We start from the raw sequence: 13,876 nt of genomic DNA, 5'->3' as shown, positions 1-13,876 counted from the left end.
GAACTGTGGAGCCAAAAGTCTTCACTGCAAAGCATCCCAGCTGTCCTAAATTTTATTCTGATGGCTAGTTTTCACGCTAGCATGAAACTTGCCAAAAATGCTCCACAAAATAGGCAGGCGGAAGGCTTGCTTTATCCAGACCTACATCAATTACTGATTTAGAGCTGTTCTGAGAACTTGATTATTAACAAATCACTTCCCGAAATTGTTATGACAAGATTCACATATGCAAATGGCAAGCTGCTCATATGTACACAGCTAGCGAAAGAAATTAATACAAAGGTTCCCAGATTTATTTATGGTTATTTCCTATTGTGCTTTACAGCAAATTAGCCACTTAAAATATTAAAAGAAGGGGAAGAGATCCAGCCGCAGCACCACAGCTATGACATATGGCGACATGGGAACACCCAGGCCATAACTGCTCGACGTGCTTCTGCCTTTGCCCACATCCCTGTGGAAAAGGATCTGCCGGTGCCTTCTGGCATCAGAGGAAGCAAAACCACCACGGTAGTTCCCAAGCTGGAAATTTGGTGAGCACAGCAAGGAGCAGGTAGGATTAACCTGAGAACAGCTCAGGTCACAGGCTTGGGAGAATATTGCATACTTTAAACCAGGTTGGTGGTGGAGGAGGGGGAACAACAAATATATTTTATTTTAAACCTCATGCTTCAAAGATTAAATTAATCCCTAATAATGAAAGATTAGGATGAGAACACGTAGAGAGAAGATTATCCCGTGTCTGCCCATTGTGAGGCTCTTACAACTTTCCTTGAGGCGCCTGGGGTTGGCCATTGCTAGAGACAAAACAGGAGGCTAGAAGGATTGCAGGAGCGATTCACATCTTACTTTCTATGTTTCTGTTTAAATAACTGACACAAACGAAAGACAACGAGGCTAATTGCTTTGAAGGCAGCAGACTTATAAATAAATGAAACGCCCATCATTTGGTGTCAGGCTGTACGTACCGCAACCCCGACGAGACAAGTGCACCTCGCTGCAGCTGCCCTCCTTCTCCTCCACACCTCCCACTATTTTTTATCCTGTTTGTAATTTCACTGTAATATCCTCAGGGCAGCAACCACTCCACATTTACACATGAATTAGAACAACACCTCGCACAATGGCATACCAGTCCTGATTGGACCTGGACTGCTCCTGGGAATGCTGCTGGGAATGCTACTATAAAAAGAGCTCATAAATGTATAGAGTACAGCACAGCACCACACACACACACACACACCTTTTATCACAGTTAACATCACCAGAGTGTTAACTCTTCGTCTTCCCAATAAAACTGCAAATGGTTTCATTTATTTCTAAGCTCCAAGATGGCTGCAGGATGCGTAGCCAAGATCCAGCGCAGCTTCACCAACATACTCTGTGAAGTCAGGCCTTTACTATAGATGTCTGTATTTACTATTTAATAAAACGACATAAATGTTACGGAGTCTCATTATAGACATCGAGGCACAAGGTTGAATCTTGCTTAGGATTTGCGTGGAAGCTGATCCAACGACAAGCTGGGGACGTTCAGGATGAGGAACCGAAGGAACCCACATCAGCGTCAGCCACATCAGCCCTGTGCACCCGTTACAGACCTACTGTGTCTTAACCTGATTAGCCCAAATTCCCTTCTAATTTCCTTCCTTCCTTGGGACAGGCTTTTGACCTTTGGCCTAATATTTTAATATATTCTGGAACTTGAAATTTTGCATGTAATAAACTAGTTATTTTCTGGTACTTCAGATATAAAAAACCTACAATACATAATGTTAATGTCACTGATATTCAGTTATTTGATTTTTAACTGAAAATACAACAAATAAAAATATTTGAAAATCTTTATCAACATATTCCTATTTTTCCTAACAATTCTGACACATCAGTTATTTTGTAGGACTTTTTTTCCTGAAGGACTATGAACGGACAATGTGGTTCACAAAGAGCGAAAGGAAGGGAGTAGGTGCAGGTAAGGTGGAAAGTCAATAAATTACTCGAGTACAGGCATAAATTCAGGCACCTGAGCCCCCTTTAAGGTCAAGTTGCATGTTAGAGTCACTCAGTCCAATATTTAATATCTAGAAAAATGGAAGAAATAGCCAAAATGTAAAATATATAAAAAATCTTAACTAGAATATAGAATGGCCACTTTTCCAGGCCTGTATTCTATGTTTGTATGGCATGAGAAGTTCACTTTAAAAATCTACCATACCAACTACATCTCCTAGCAGTCATATTGATCTGTCTCTCTCTGAAAAAAAGTACAAATGACTTTTTATTGGCTGGCAGTTGATGGACCTCTTATTTATTAGACCAAAAACTCTACATGATCAAATTCTATGGGAAGTCCAAGATCACAATTTCTTTTTCTCTGGCTCCTGATGGGTTGGTAGCATTACAGGGCCTTCGTGTGCTTTTCCACAAAACCTTACACTCAGTGCAAGTTTTGTCCATGACATAGACATGGAGAGCTCCTGTCTCTCAGAAACGTGACCCTCCTTGCTGGACATTCTCAGTCTGAGCCCTTCAGCTTCTCTCGTGACTGAACTCTCATTTCTTTTGCTTGAACCACACACAGCTCTAACCAAAGCAAACTCTACCCAATGTCACACTTCCATTCCGAAGGAAAGATCATTCAGGAATGATCTTCTTACTTCTACAAAGATAGTAAGAGACCGTGGTCTATATGGAATAGGCTATTGACAACCCTGCCCACACTCAGTCATAGTCAGATATGTGACAAAGTCCAATGAAATCCTATTAGGGAATAATACAAATGACGGAGCTTAAAGAATACAGTTAACTCCTAATTAAACAGCCCATAAATCTGTTCAGAACTTGCAGAATTTATCATCAGAACAGGAATCTCAAGACCTTTCACAGAGTCTTATTTTAACAGACCTGTTGTCCACTGAACCAACAACTCTGTTGCTTACAGATGAGATGTTTCACCATCTTAAGTACTATTAAAAGATTATTATGCACTGAGCTTTCCTGAAATTGTGTAACATTTGCATGGTATAACACATACTCTTACTTGTTCGCTGCAGTCTGATTCAAAGTGCTATAAATATGTTTGCCCTTTCTGCTAAGCCTGCCTAAGGGATTAGCAACCCCCCAAAAGTTCAGTTGAATATTAACTGCATTAACTTTGCAGACTGTAACATACTGTTACACTCAAACAGCCTACGGTGCAGTATGGATGACTTGCTTAATAAAAAATGTTTTCATGCAAAGCCCTATTGGTAGAAAAAAAGAATCTTGCTCTGTTAAAGGGGGTGACCTCTTCCATTTAACTTCATAAAGCAAACAAATAAAAGGGAGATCTTCACAGGGATGTCCAGAGAAACGCTTAACATTTTGTCTGTCAAACCAGATGGACTTCCTTTGGCAACACAGCACCAGCTCCACTCTACGTTAGAAATTAAGTCAAATCACCATGAAAAAAAAACGTGCAATACAGTAGCAAAGTGTCATCTACCGTAGTAGTGTAAAGTTAAAAACTAGAAAAGAAGTATGACTGTTTGTTTACTTATTTTGTTAGGTAAGTAGTGCTTTGTGTGCCAACTCCCATAAAAAACACATGTGCCAAAAGACTTTCCAATGCAAAGTTATATAGCAGTGAAGAGAAATAAAAAAGAACAGGAAATATTTAAAAGTTGGAAGAGGGAAAGTTGATAGGAGTGTAAAAGGGAGCTGATTTGATAGCTGGTGCTAAAAGTCAAGGAAGAGCAGGTTCTTAAGCCTACTAAGTAAAAAGCTCCCCGGTAGAGGCAGGGTATAACTGGCAGTACCTGATCAAAAGATTAACAAAGAGGAGGAGGAAGAAGAAAACGAGAATGGCTGGGACAAGCTTCTGAAGTTACAAGGTACAAAGTGGGACCAGCGGAGTTGCTTGAAGTATCCAATATATTGTTAAAATACTTCTAAAGATTAAAAAAAAACCTCCTTCATTTAAAATCGCAGTAATATAAAAATGTAGAACATGTCTTTTATCTGTTGAAAACAGAAATTGCATAATACATTTTCTTTGCTTTTATAAAAAAAAATAGATGAAACGAACCTTCTCTATGTTGCTGTGGGAACATGCAACAACTCTCAGAAAGAGCCTGATATCAAATGCCGCAATGAAACCTTTCTCATTCGGTCTTCAAGGATCCCGTATGAACCAATTTGTAAAAAAAGCACTCTCTGATACAAAGAGTCTTGGGTTTAATCAGAAACCAAATAAAAACTTTAAGAATTAGAAACCACATTTCTCCATAATGCTATACACTTACTTGCTTCTTGTCATTCACTCCATTCTGTTGTCTAGAAATAGAGACCAACAATAGATGCTGGCAATTACGCAAGAACTCAAACTGCAGAGAGCTTCAGACCACAGCATTAAACTGGAATTAAAGCTTTACAGGAAAAGCGAAACGTTTCACTCCCTGCAATCGCCTCCCTCCCTTACACGCACACACACACTGCACACCTGCTACCCACCGGCCAGATGGGACTGAATTCTCCTGAATCAGATCTTGGATTTTTAAGCTCAGCTTGAGTTCAACTGGATTTCAAGACATCAAAATATATTATCATTTCACATTTAAAAAGATTACACTGGTGTCCAGGAACTCTTAGTTTCAGTGTTGTTTGCACAATTAGATACGTATTAAAGTGGGATTATCGCCCCAAATGTACTAATACAAATAAATAAGATGCAGCTTTGCAACAACATTTAATTTAATTACATATGCTCGCTTAATGCATGAAAAACAGAAACAAGCTGATTTTATATCATCAGCATATTAAGCGAGATTGGGGATTTAGCTAAGCCGTGGTGACCAGTAGCGTCCATAAAGGCAATTTAACAGCCCAAACTCACTTAAACATTGTAGGAACTGGCCCTTAATGCACAGGTATCATAAAATATTAACATGTGTTAAGAAAAAACTGAGAAGCATTATATTCCCAGAGAATTTGCTAAGCTTGCATAATGTAACATTTATCATCGATAAAGTTTCTTCAGTTAGGAGACCTCTAGCCTGCTCTTCAGAAGGAGGTCTCTGTCTCTCTCTCTGTCTCTCTCTCTCTCAATCTCCACTCCAGCAGCACAGCTCCACCGAGTCCCTGTTTCCTGCACTTCAGTGGGCTGCTCGCAACTGGCAAAGCCACATTTATAACTGGGGCTGGCCTCTGAACTAGTCTTTCTCCGCCTTTTCCATCCGTCCTGAAACCACTTGGAGACTTGCAGGGGGTTAACAAGTCGTCGGCCAGCAGCAAGATGTTCTCCGCAGGGACTGTGGGCATCTGGAAGCTGCTGCCGGTGGTGTTCCGCCAGAGCCGCGTCTGGCAAGCGCCGAGGCGCAGAAATGCGAGTCCTGCTTGCTTGGCCAGCCTTGGACTGACCTTTAGTCGTAACGGGGAACAGGAGTTTTGTTAGTGAACACAGAGTTCTGGTCTACACATTTTTTAAATTGATTATTTTATTGATGTAAAGTGCCCAGGTGCCCTCGTGACAGTCACTAATATAGATTTTGAAAATAAAATTAATTAAGGGCCAGTCTGGACCACCTTTACTGTCATCACGTAGTACCCTTTTCTACAAGTAACAATGCTATCAACCAGCGAGCACAAGTATAGTGTTTGTAGAGTATTTCATTACATCTCAAAACACTTGACTATGGAGGTCAAGATCACCGTCACCTATCTACACGCGCGCACGCACACACACACTCACTCCTCTCTCCTACCTTCCAAAAGGGAAACTGAAGCACAGAAAAGTTAACCGACAAAAGCCCGTGCCGGAGTGCCAACGGCGCCGAACGGGGCTCTGTCCCTTCCAGACCGTGGCGAGAGCATGGCACGGCACGAGCACAAGCGGGAGCAGGCTGGCACACAGGCTAATCTGAATTACACTCATCCAGCCCCTGAAATGGTTCCTCATTAGCTGCGGGTTAATGGAGTCCCAATGAGTAGTGTTATTTTCATCCCCTGCCTACTGAACACAAAATTCATTTGCAAATATCCTGTAAAATACTGCAAAGCAAGCCAAAGAGATATGACAACATAAGAGGCATACTATTTATGGAATGCACTTACCGTCATTTAGAAAAGGAAGCTGACATGAGCAACAGCCTAAATTTAGCAACACATTTAGTTTTTATTCACTAGTCACAATGACAACATTTTAGAAGGCTACCGCACACCTTGTGCGCCGAAAGGTTCCACTGAAATCAAGACAGACTTTGATCTGAAAGGAATTTGGGATCAGCTCCTTAATGAATACAACACTGAGTTAAATTAAGGCAATCACCATCTTGACTTTCTATTCCAAGTAGATATAAAATTACATTGATTGCAGGAAATGGTGGCATTCAAACAATATTGCAATGGCCAAAGCCTGAAAGCTAAATTCATTGTCGAGCTAAACTAGGCTTTCAGAGGGCACCATTTGATTTGAGGGAAAAAAGCATCTACAAACCACATATTTTCAATTAATAGTTTAAAAGGCACAGAGTAAGAAAGGAAAAACACTGGTCAATACGCCACATGCCACTCAAACAAGCAAGAGTCTCTGCGTGTACGTACAGATACTGTGTATATATATATATACACACACACACACACACGGGTGAATGCACGCATGTGGTTTTGGTGGTTTTTTTTTAAGGCAGGCTGTGCTACAAAGGCCAAATTTGAGATCCAGAAAGATGTAATGTATTTCAGAACAGCCTCAGAATGCTCTTTTGTCCATGCTATCTTTAATTCAAAAGTAATTTCAAATCAACAGCGCGCAAAGTTAAACCTAGTTCTCTTGAAAACTCAGAAAAAGAATTAATTCAAACCCTTACCTTTGGCACCTTAAAGACTTTTGGCCATGACTTACCTGTATAAATAGAAAGAACTAATTTACTACAGAAATGCCCATGGGCAAACATGTTCTGGCTAATGAAGTGTTCAGCTTTTGCATGATTAACCAGCTGGTGGGGGTGGTGTAAAAATCACAGGGCATAAAATAATAAGAAAAATTGATTAGCAGCTCTCTTTTAAAGCACTCTATGAGAAATTTCCTTATTTTTGCTCAGCAGTTTGGAAAGTGACTGTACAGAAAAATAAACTCGAACGACTTACCGAGGAGCCAGGCAGAGACTGCACCAGGCACTCACTCCTCCAAGACCTGCATCGCAGAGAGGTTCAAGTGAAAAGCAAGGTACCAACCAGCGCCATGGCTGGATTACTTAAACAACAGGTCCTGCCACTAGTCATAAAGGTAATTTTCTGCTATGTTGCGAAAGACATTATATAAAGTTAAAAAACTATGACTATGCTTTGAGTCAGTTCAGTTTCTTCCCAGCGCCCTACTCTTGAGTACCTCGGCTGGCTACAGCTACCCCTCTGAGCCAGTTTAAGAGGTGCCTCCGCATGAGCCAAGGGATTGATACGCTACTCAGAAATAATGCACAGATTTAGGTGATGCTACATTTTGCACTAACTAGGGACAAAAATCCCCTTGCCTTTCCTACCCTGTACAAGGGGTTGCTTACAAGCTCACGTGCTCTGCCCTCAAAATAGGACCTAATTAGTGTACAAATACTTGGCAGACATGTCACGAAAATAAATTTATCATTAACTGTCCCCTAAACCAAGGCAGGGCATCCTGAAGCAGTTTCATTTCATACATATTTGCTCTAGGTCCCTTCAGTTGCGGTACAACTGGCATTTAACACTTTCTTTAAGAAAGAAAACCGCATATTTTTATAGTGCAGGATTACTCCAGAAATATCAAACATATATGCAAACATCAAGCATATGCACCAGTAAAAAGAAGCTGCCAAAATTTAAGCTACAGATAATTTGCAGTAGGCCACAGTAATAGTCACAGTCCTCTTTACCTTCATTACTTCTGTGGAAAATGCATGTTTTACACCTATTTATGGACTTTTAAAAACTGGTTTATAGCTATGCACTATGGGAGAAGCGGGCAAAGGATCTGCATCTCAGGGATTTGCAACATGTTCCAGCTGTAGGGATGCAGCTGTAACTTTGATGCTGGGACTTCATGGATTGGGAACTTACATTCACTGTCTTTGGCAATATACAAGCAGTCACCTTACATCCATGGTTCATTTCTAAATGCAACCAGGTATTGCCTCCCAGGGCTTCCCCTCTCATGGCATGTGATGGGATATAACATACCTTCGTATGCTCAGCTACCTGGATATGAATTCAATTCTTAAATCACGCTGGTATACCGTGCGTACTGTGGCTGAAACTATTCAATCATATAATGGGATCCTTTGCGAGGAGTAACAATTTTACCTGAAGGGAGAGTTATTGTGAGAAGAACCAAAGCAGAACTCTGAAGCCCTTTCTCCTTCTTTCCACGACTCCTCCATTTATCTTAATTACCACTTTCTGAAGAAGACAATATCCCTTTAAATGCATCAAAAGAGAGATTTTTTCCATGCTGTTTCCCTATAGGAGCCAGGCAGATTACCCTGAGAACAGATCGCTTCATGCATACACCATACACTTCACTTCACCCAAAGATTCAAACCAAAAAACCGGTCAGGCTTATGCAGGTTAGATAACTCTACAAATATTCCATAGAGGTCTTCGTTTCTTATCACGTACATCTGAGAAAGCTTGTCACTAACTTCACAGTCAGACAAGAGTTCTGACATCAAAGAGGTTTTTGCATGTTTTCGAGGCATTGCCGGATAGGTGGATCTTTCTACACTTGCATAGTTCTTGCTTTTGAGCCTCCTCTAACCTTTTGGAAACGTTTCTACAGATTAGCACTTAGGAAAGTGGGCACAGAGCTGACATAAGCAAACAAAAATAGAGGAAAACAGAAAACACTGGCACGAAGTGACATTTCCCTCAGTACATCAGTTGGGAAACTGCTATCTCCAGATAGAATTCACAATAAAATAGAAGTTTGTAGTTAAGCGAGAAACGGTATTAAATTCCACTGGAGTCTAATTTCTATGGTCATATTTGAATCACGAGCAATTTCTAAAATGTCAGGCATTTCTAACTCTGATCAACCGGGCCCCTGGCAACACTGGAGCTTGTAAACTGTGTTTGAAGTTATTTTCAAAGATGGTTACCGCCTAATGCAGTTACAACGTAATTTATTAATTGCAGTTGTACTTGCTAAGAAATTATGCTGTGGACTATCTAAGTAACTTCATAATTTTGGCTAGCCTACTTCTTTAAAAAGTAAATGAAAAAAAAAAAAAATTCCTGTTTGCCATAGAAAGCGAATGCTTGTTAAAATCATATTGCCTTAAAGGAATTCAGAAATACAGCTATGAGGCACAGCTGTTTTACAGAGGGGAAAAAACTAATTCTTCAGACCTGTATGCTGTACTCCAAAACCTTAATTTAATTATGTTTGTTTCCTTATAAGCAATTGCTTTGGAAGAGCCCCTCAGTGAGTATATGCTGTGTGCTCTGCAGTGGGGTCAAGCACAAGATACAGGCTGCAGACTACAGGTTTAACTTCAAAGAACATGCATACACAAAGGTATTCCGGTGCCTAATTCCACTTATATCAACTCTCAGTGAAACTGATAGAGAGTGAGCACCTCCGAGGACACGATCTTTGACATTAACACAGATTCCTCAACTGGACCCAGGTCTGTGCTTTTTCGGAAAACAAAACAGCAGAAAACAAAACCCATTTTGCTCCGCGGCCTCCTTATCCTCTCCTACACTGGAGTTTCTTTAAGCTTGACCATGGTTCCCAGTAGAGGACACAACAGCCAAACAGGCTGGTCTAATTAACTGGAGTTTTTTATACTAATTAGTAACAACAAGAGCATAAAGCAATCAATAGGACACCTTATGCCACTACTGCTTAAGTCTGCTTTGACTACCTCTGGTTCAGCCGTACCCTTGAAGCGTATTTGGAGGGTTCTTCCTGGCACCCTCCCACGCAGCACCAATTTTTCGTGAAGATGATCTTTTCTATCATACTAAAAATTGATAAGCAACATTGTTAACCCATGTGATGCAGCTAAAAATCAGGTGTAAAGAGCATAACAAGGAGCCAAAAGATATTTTTTTTAATGAAGTATTTTGATTACCTCTAACATGATTATATACTTGACCAGTGAGTAGCACAGCATGACATTCACCCTATTGCAAACCAGCTGCACACAGACTTGTGTAACACACATGTCCCACGCAGGCTCGGGGGGAACCATGCTCTCTTGCTTCACTGTATGTTCAGCAACTTACTTTTAATTTTGTATGAAAAAACAACTCAAGGATTTATTCCAAGGCCATTTTAAACTCTTTCTGAATAACTTCTGAAGGACAGCTGGCAAGAAAGTAGTATGTTTAAAAAAGAGATAAATACAGAAAACCTGTAAACCATCTTCTCCAATATAGAGACTGAACTGCTAAAATTAGTTCCTGGAATTTCTCCTTTGGGTGCCAGTCTGAGTCTTGTTCCAAGTGACCACTAACCAACAATCCTGACTTTGAAATATTCCACAACTAGTCAGTAAGACCTATTTGCTGATTAGGTGCATGCAACTCCCTCTCAAAACATCACGTATTTGTAACCTTATTTTAAAAATGCACTTTCATTCCAGTGTCCTGAAACTAACTGTACAAATACAAAGAACTCAGATGCCCTCTCAACCCCCACTGGAAGTGACAAGTGAGTCCTTCTAAAATTGCAGACACACGCTGTCAAGTGCAGGTGTTTGTAAACAAGTTTGGAAATGTTTCTAATTATAAACCATAGGAGTTAAAATTAGAAGTCCAATCCGCTAGCTTTAAAAAAAGAACTTCCAAAAGGGTTCATCTAAATGAGAGCAACCAGTGACAACTAATTTAGTTGCAAGAGTAGAACTTCTGTGCAGAGCAGCATACCGCTCTTCAAACTTTCCACTGAGTTACAATACATTTCATTTAAAAAAAAAAAATTATAAGAATTTTAATTTGGTGTCATACTGCGATACTGTATATTTGAATGTGCAATCTAAAAATACCCTATTCACAGTTCTCCTGCATTTCATATAATTAAAAAGAAGAAAAAAAAATGTTCCCCAAACTTCTGAATCTGTCTTGGCTGCCAACATCAAAGTTCGGCTTTTATGGGGAATTTCCCACGTTGACCTTCTGACAACTCAAACCAAATTCTGCTTGAAGGAGCCTTACTCTTCTAGATGAAGCTCCCCCGATAACCTCACCTACTGCAAAGCTTGGCTTACCCTGCCCTGGCACAAACTGCCAAGGGATGAAACCGGGGAGGGCAAAAGTCATCCCAGAGCTCTGACTGGTGCAGATCTTGGGATGCTGTCACTGAACTGGTTGAGTCTCAGCCTTGCCTTCACCACTCTGGTGTGGAGGTCAGAAATGTAGCTTAAAGAAGTCACATACTTTGACTGACACGTCAGACAGGGGGAGGCCAATCCTGCTGTCCTTGTACACCCCAAACTGCGTTTGTAATGCACTATGATGAGATAGCGCAGGCAAAACAGTGGACTTTACCTCTGCAAAAGGTTTGTGAGAAAGTAGAGGTTTTACCAGACTCAAGGGGACATGGCTCTCTTTTTAGGGGAAAACAGGTTAATACTGGAATCTCTTGATCTTCACTTTATTTCTTAAGGGAAATACAAGAGCACATTTGAGCATGTCAGAATAGCTTTGGCTGATTACAAGTGAGCAAACATGAAATAATTTCAGACAGACTTGACTACAGCCTCGCTTCGAGCAAGGGGTGGTCTCTTGCTGCACTATCCTGAAAAAGCTGGAATGGGAAATGGGCTAAATGGTGAGGACCTGCTCCAGGAACGGGATGGGACCGGCCCTGCTCAGCAGACATCCCTCTGTGAGGGGGCAGGGGACTGACAGCTGCTGCACGGCCAGCCTCCTCCTCCTCTACCAGGATCTTATACGACAGAGGAAAAACCGGAACCCTCAAAAACCAGGACAGTAAGCAAGTTGCTCTTGTCCCATCACACCGAGGGAGCTAGTTCACATCGTAACCACTATCCATCCCTTCCTCCTTCTTTCTTTCCTTTTCTTTTTGGCGTTCTCTGTGTAAAAACAATAGCAGTTTCCACATTTTTTCTGGACAGCATTTTGGAACTCACTGCCTTCAACAAACTCGACCGTACCAGTTTAGTGCCCATCTTGTAGCTAGCAAGCACCGTGCTACATCAGGGTGAAGATACAAATGTGCTTTCAAACCGGGAGCCTTGCAACTGGGGCTTCCTTTGCTGCAAGCCATGGAAAGAACCTGGAATTGCTTACCACTTCAACCAACCCCCTGTTTTTTTGGTGTTACTGACATGAGCAAGGGCTGGAGAAGCTGAGTTCTCCACTTTGGTGAAAGGACCACAGTAAGTGGAAGCAGAGTGAAGGCTCATCTCACCTGCTTCTGACAGCAGCTGGTGGTCGCTCCCCCTCTTTTCCTTGGCTTGGCTACCTGGTCCTCCCCTTTCCTGGCCGGTGCAGTGAGAGCTCCCCCTCCTGTTCCAGCCTAACCAATGTTAGACCTTGTCCTACTGGAAGCGTGACCAGAGTGAAGAGAGCAGGTTCAAAGGCAGTCTCAGTGAGCTAGTTTTCTTGCAAGAAACTAGCACCAAAATTAATTCCCTGAGGAGGAAATAGTATAACCTTCCAATTAAAACCTACGTGAATATAATTCTTTGTTAAACATATATATATACGTGCACATGCACAGGTTTGTATACATACTCTGACACGTATATACTATATATATTGCATATATACATATATATGCGCACACACACACATATAGCACTGCAAATCTTTAATGGTACTAATCTCATCACTATTTTAATTCCAAGTATAAAAGTCATTAGCTTCTACAAGCCCATCTAACTTCTGAAGCATCTAAGCTTCTGCATGTACCTGTACTGTGTTCAGCTGGAACAGTTCGTTTTAGCCTAAATGAATACATTAGAGCGGTGTTTGCAAATTTAAAACAAAACAAGACAAAACAAAACAGGCTTTTCACTGGGTATATAAATATTTTAACTAACAATATGTATGTATTTAGGAGATTCAGCACCAAAGTCTACATCAGATAGGGCAATTAACCCATTACAGTTTTTCTAAGATATTAGATAAAACAAAATACATTTAGGAAATGCTTAATCAGACTTAAATTAAGCATTTGAGTGATAAAATAATCTCAGATAGCGATTTATTTCTAATGTTTTCTGCACGCTCAAAATGAAAGCATGAAGAGCAGCACAATTGCATATATCTTCTACCAAAAATAGCTGAAAAATACTATAGAAGAGTGCCTGCTGGGTTGGTTATAAAAGTAAAGTATAATCCATTAACTGCTAATTAGAAGCATCAGAAGCAGGCTTTGCTGCAATAAGAGCTGGCCCCTAAGTAGATGTTTCTGTAACCATTTAAAGGCACAGCGTTTCTCCAGTTGCTGAGAATGGAGCTTGGATGGTTTCAGCATAAAGGCCATGTGAAAAGAGACTATGGCACTTGGCCATGTTACCCAGCTGTTTTCTAAATATGATGACAGGTGCCATTTTTTCCATTTGATCGTGGAACGTAATACATCTTCAAACAAATTTTCCCCAACTAGTCTGGTACAGTTACATTTCAGAGATTCAAATATAAGAATGTTTTTTTTTCTCTGACAGACACATATTGCAGAGTCTTTGGCAGATACTTCATTATCTGCCTTTTTCTCAAAGCTGATTTTTGTTATGTGTATTATTTTGCGTTTCACTGCTATTGGAGAAGGGAAAGAAAAAGTACTTGGGCAAAGTTTAATTCTGAAGGAATTTTAAAAAAACAAAAAAAAAAGGAAAAAACTACTATTTATAATTAGAATTAAGAAATTAGCCTTGCAATAAGGAAGGATTCT

The 13,876-nt window shown here is 40.5% G+C and overlaps 1 protein-coding gene across 48 annotated transcripts in view; it reads right to left on the bottom strand.

Moving 5' to 3' along the window:
* Positions 1-13,876, bottom strand: part of ESRRG (estrogen related receptor gamma) — a 405,634-nt gene that overhangs the window by 344,657 nt on the left and 47,101 nt on the right. For 6 of the 48 annotated variants that reach the window (XM_074579409.1, XM_074579396.1, XM_074579429.1 and 3 more), the window contains exon 2: positions 7,123-7,168. The exons of 33 other annotated variants lie outside the window; for them this stretch is intronic. Coding sequence is in view for 3 of the 15 variants with exons in the window: in XM_074579381.1 (XP_074435482.1) it covers positions 7,123-7,168 (46 nt within the window). In the remaining 12 variants the exon portion in view is untranslated. Of the gene's footprint in view, positions 1-5,741; positions 5,998-6,090; positions 6,221-6,842; positions 6,878-7,122; positions 7,169-12,388; positions 12,427-13,876 lie in introns of those variants that run through there. 9 more of the 48 variants (XM_074579428.1, XM_074579395.1, XM_074579418.1 and 6 more) reach the window with 6 other exon arrangements.

This window comes from Larus michahellis, chromosome 3 (genome assembly GCF_964199755.1).
Source record: "Larus michahellis chromosome 3, bLarMic1.1, whole genome shotgun sequence".
NCBI lineage: Eukaryota > Metazoa > Chordata > Aves > Charadriiformes > Laridae > Larus > Larus michahellis.
This window is presented reverse-complemented; position numbering and strand designations above follow the sequence as displayed.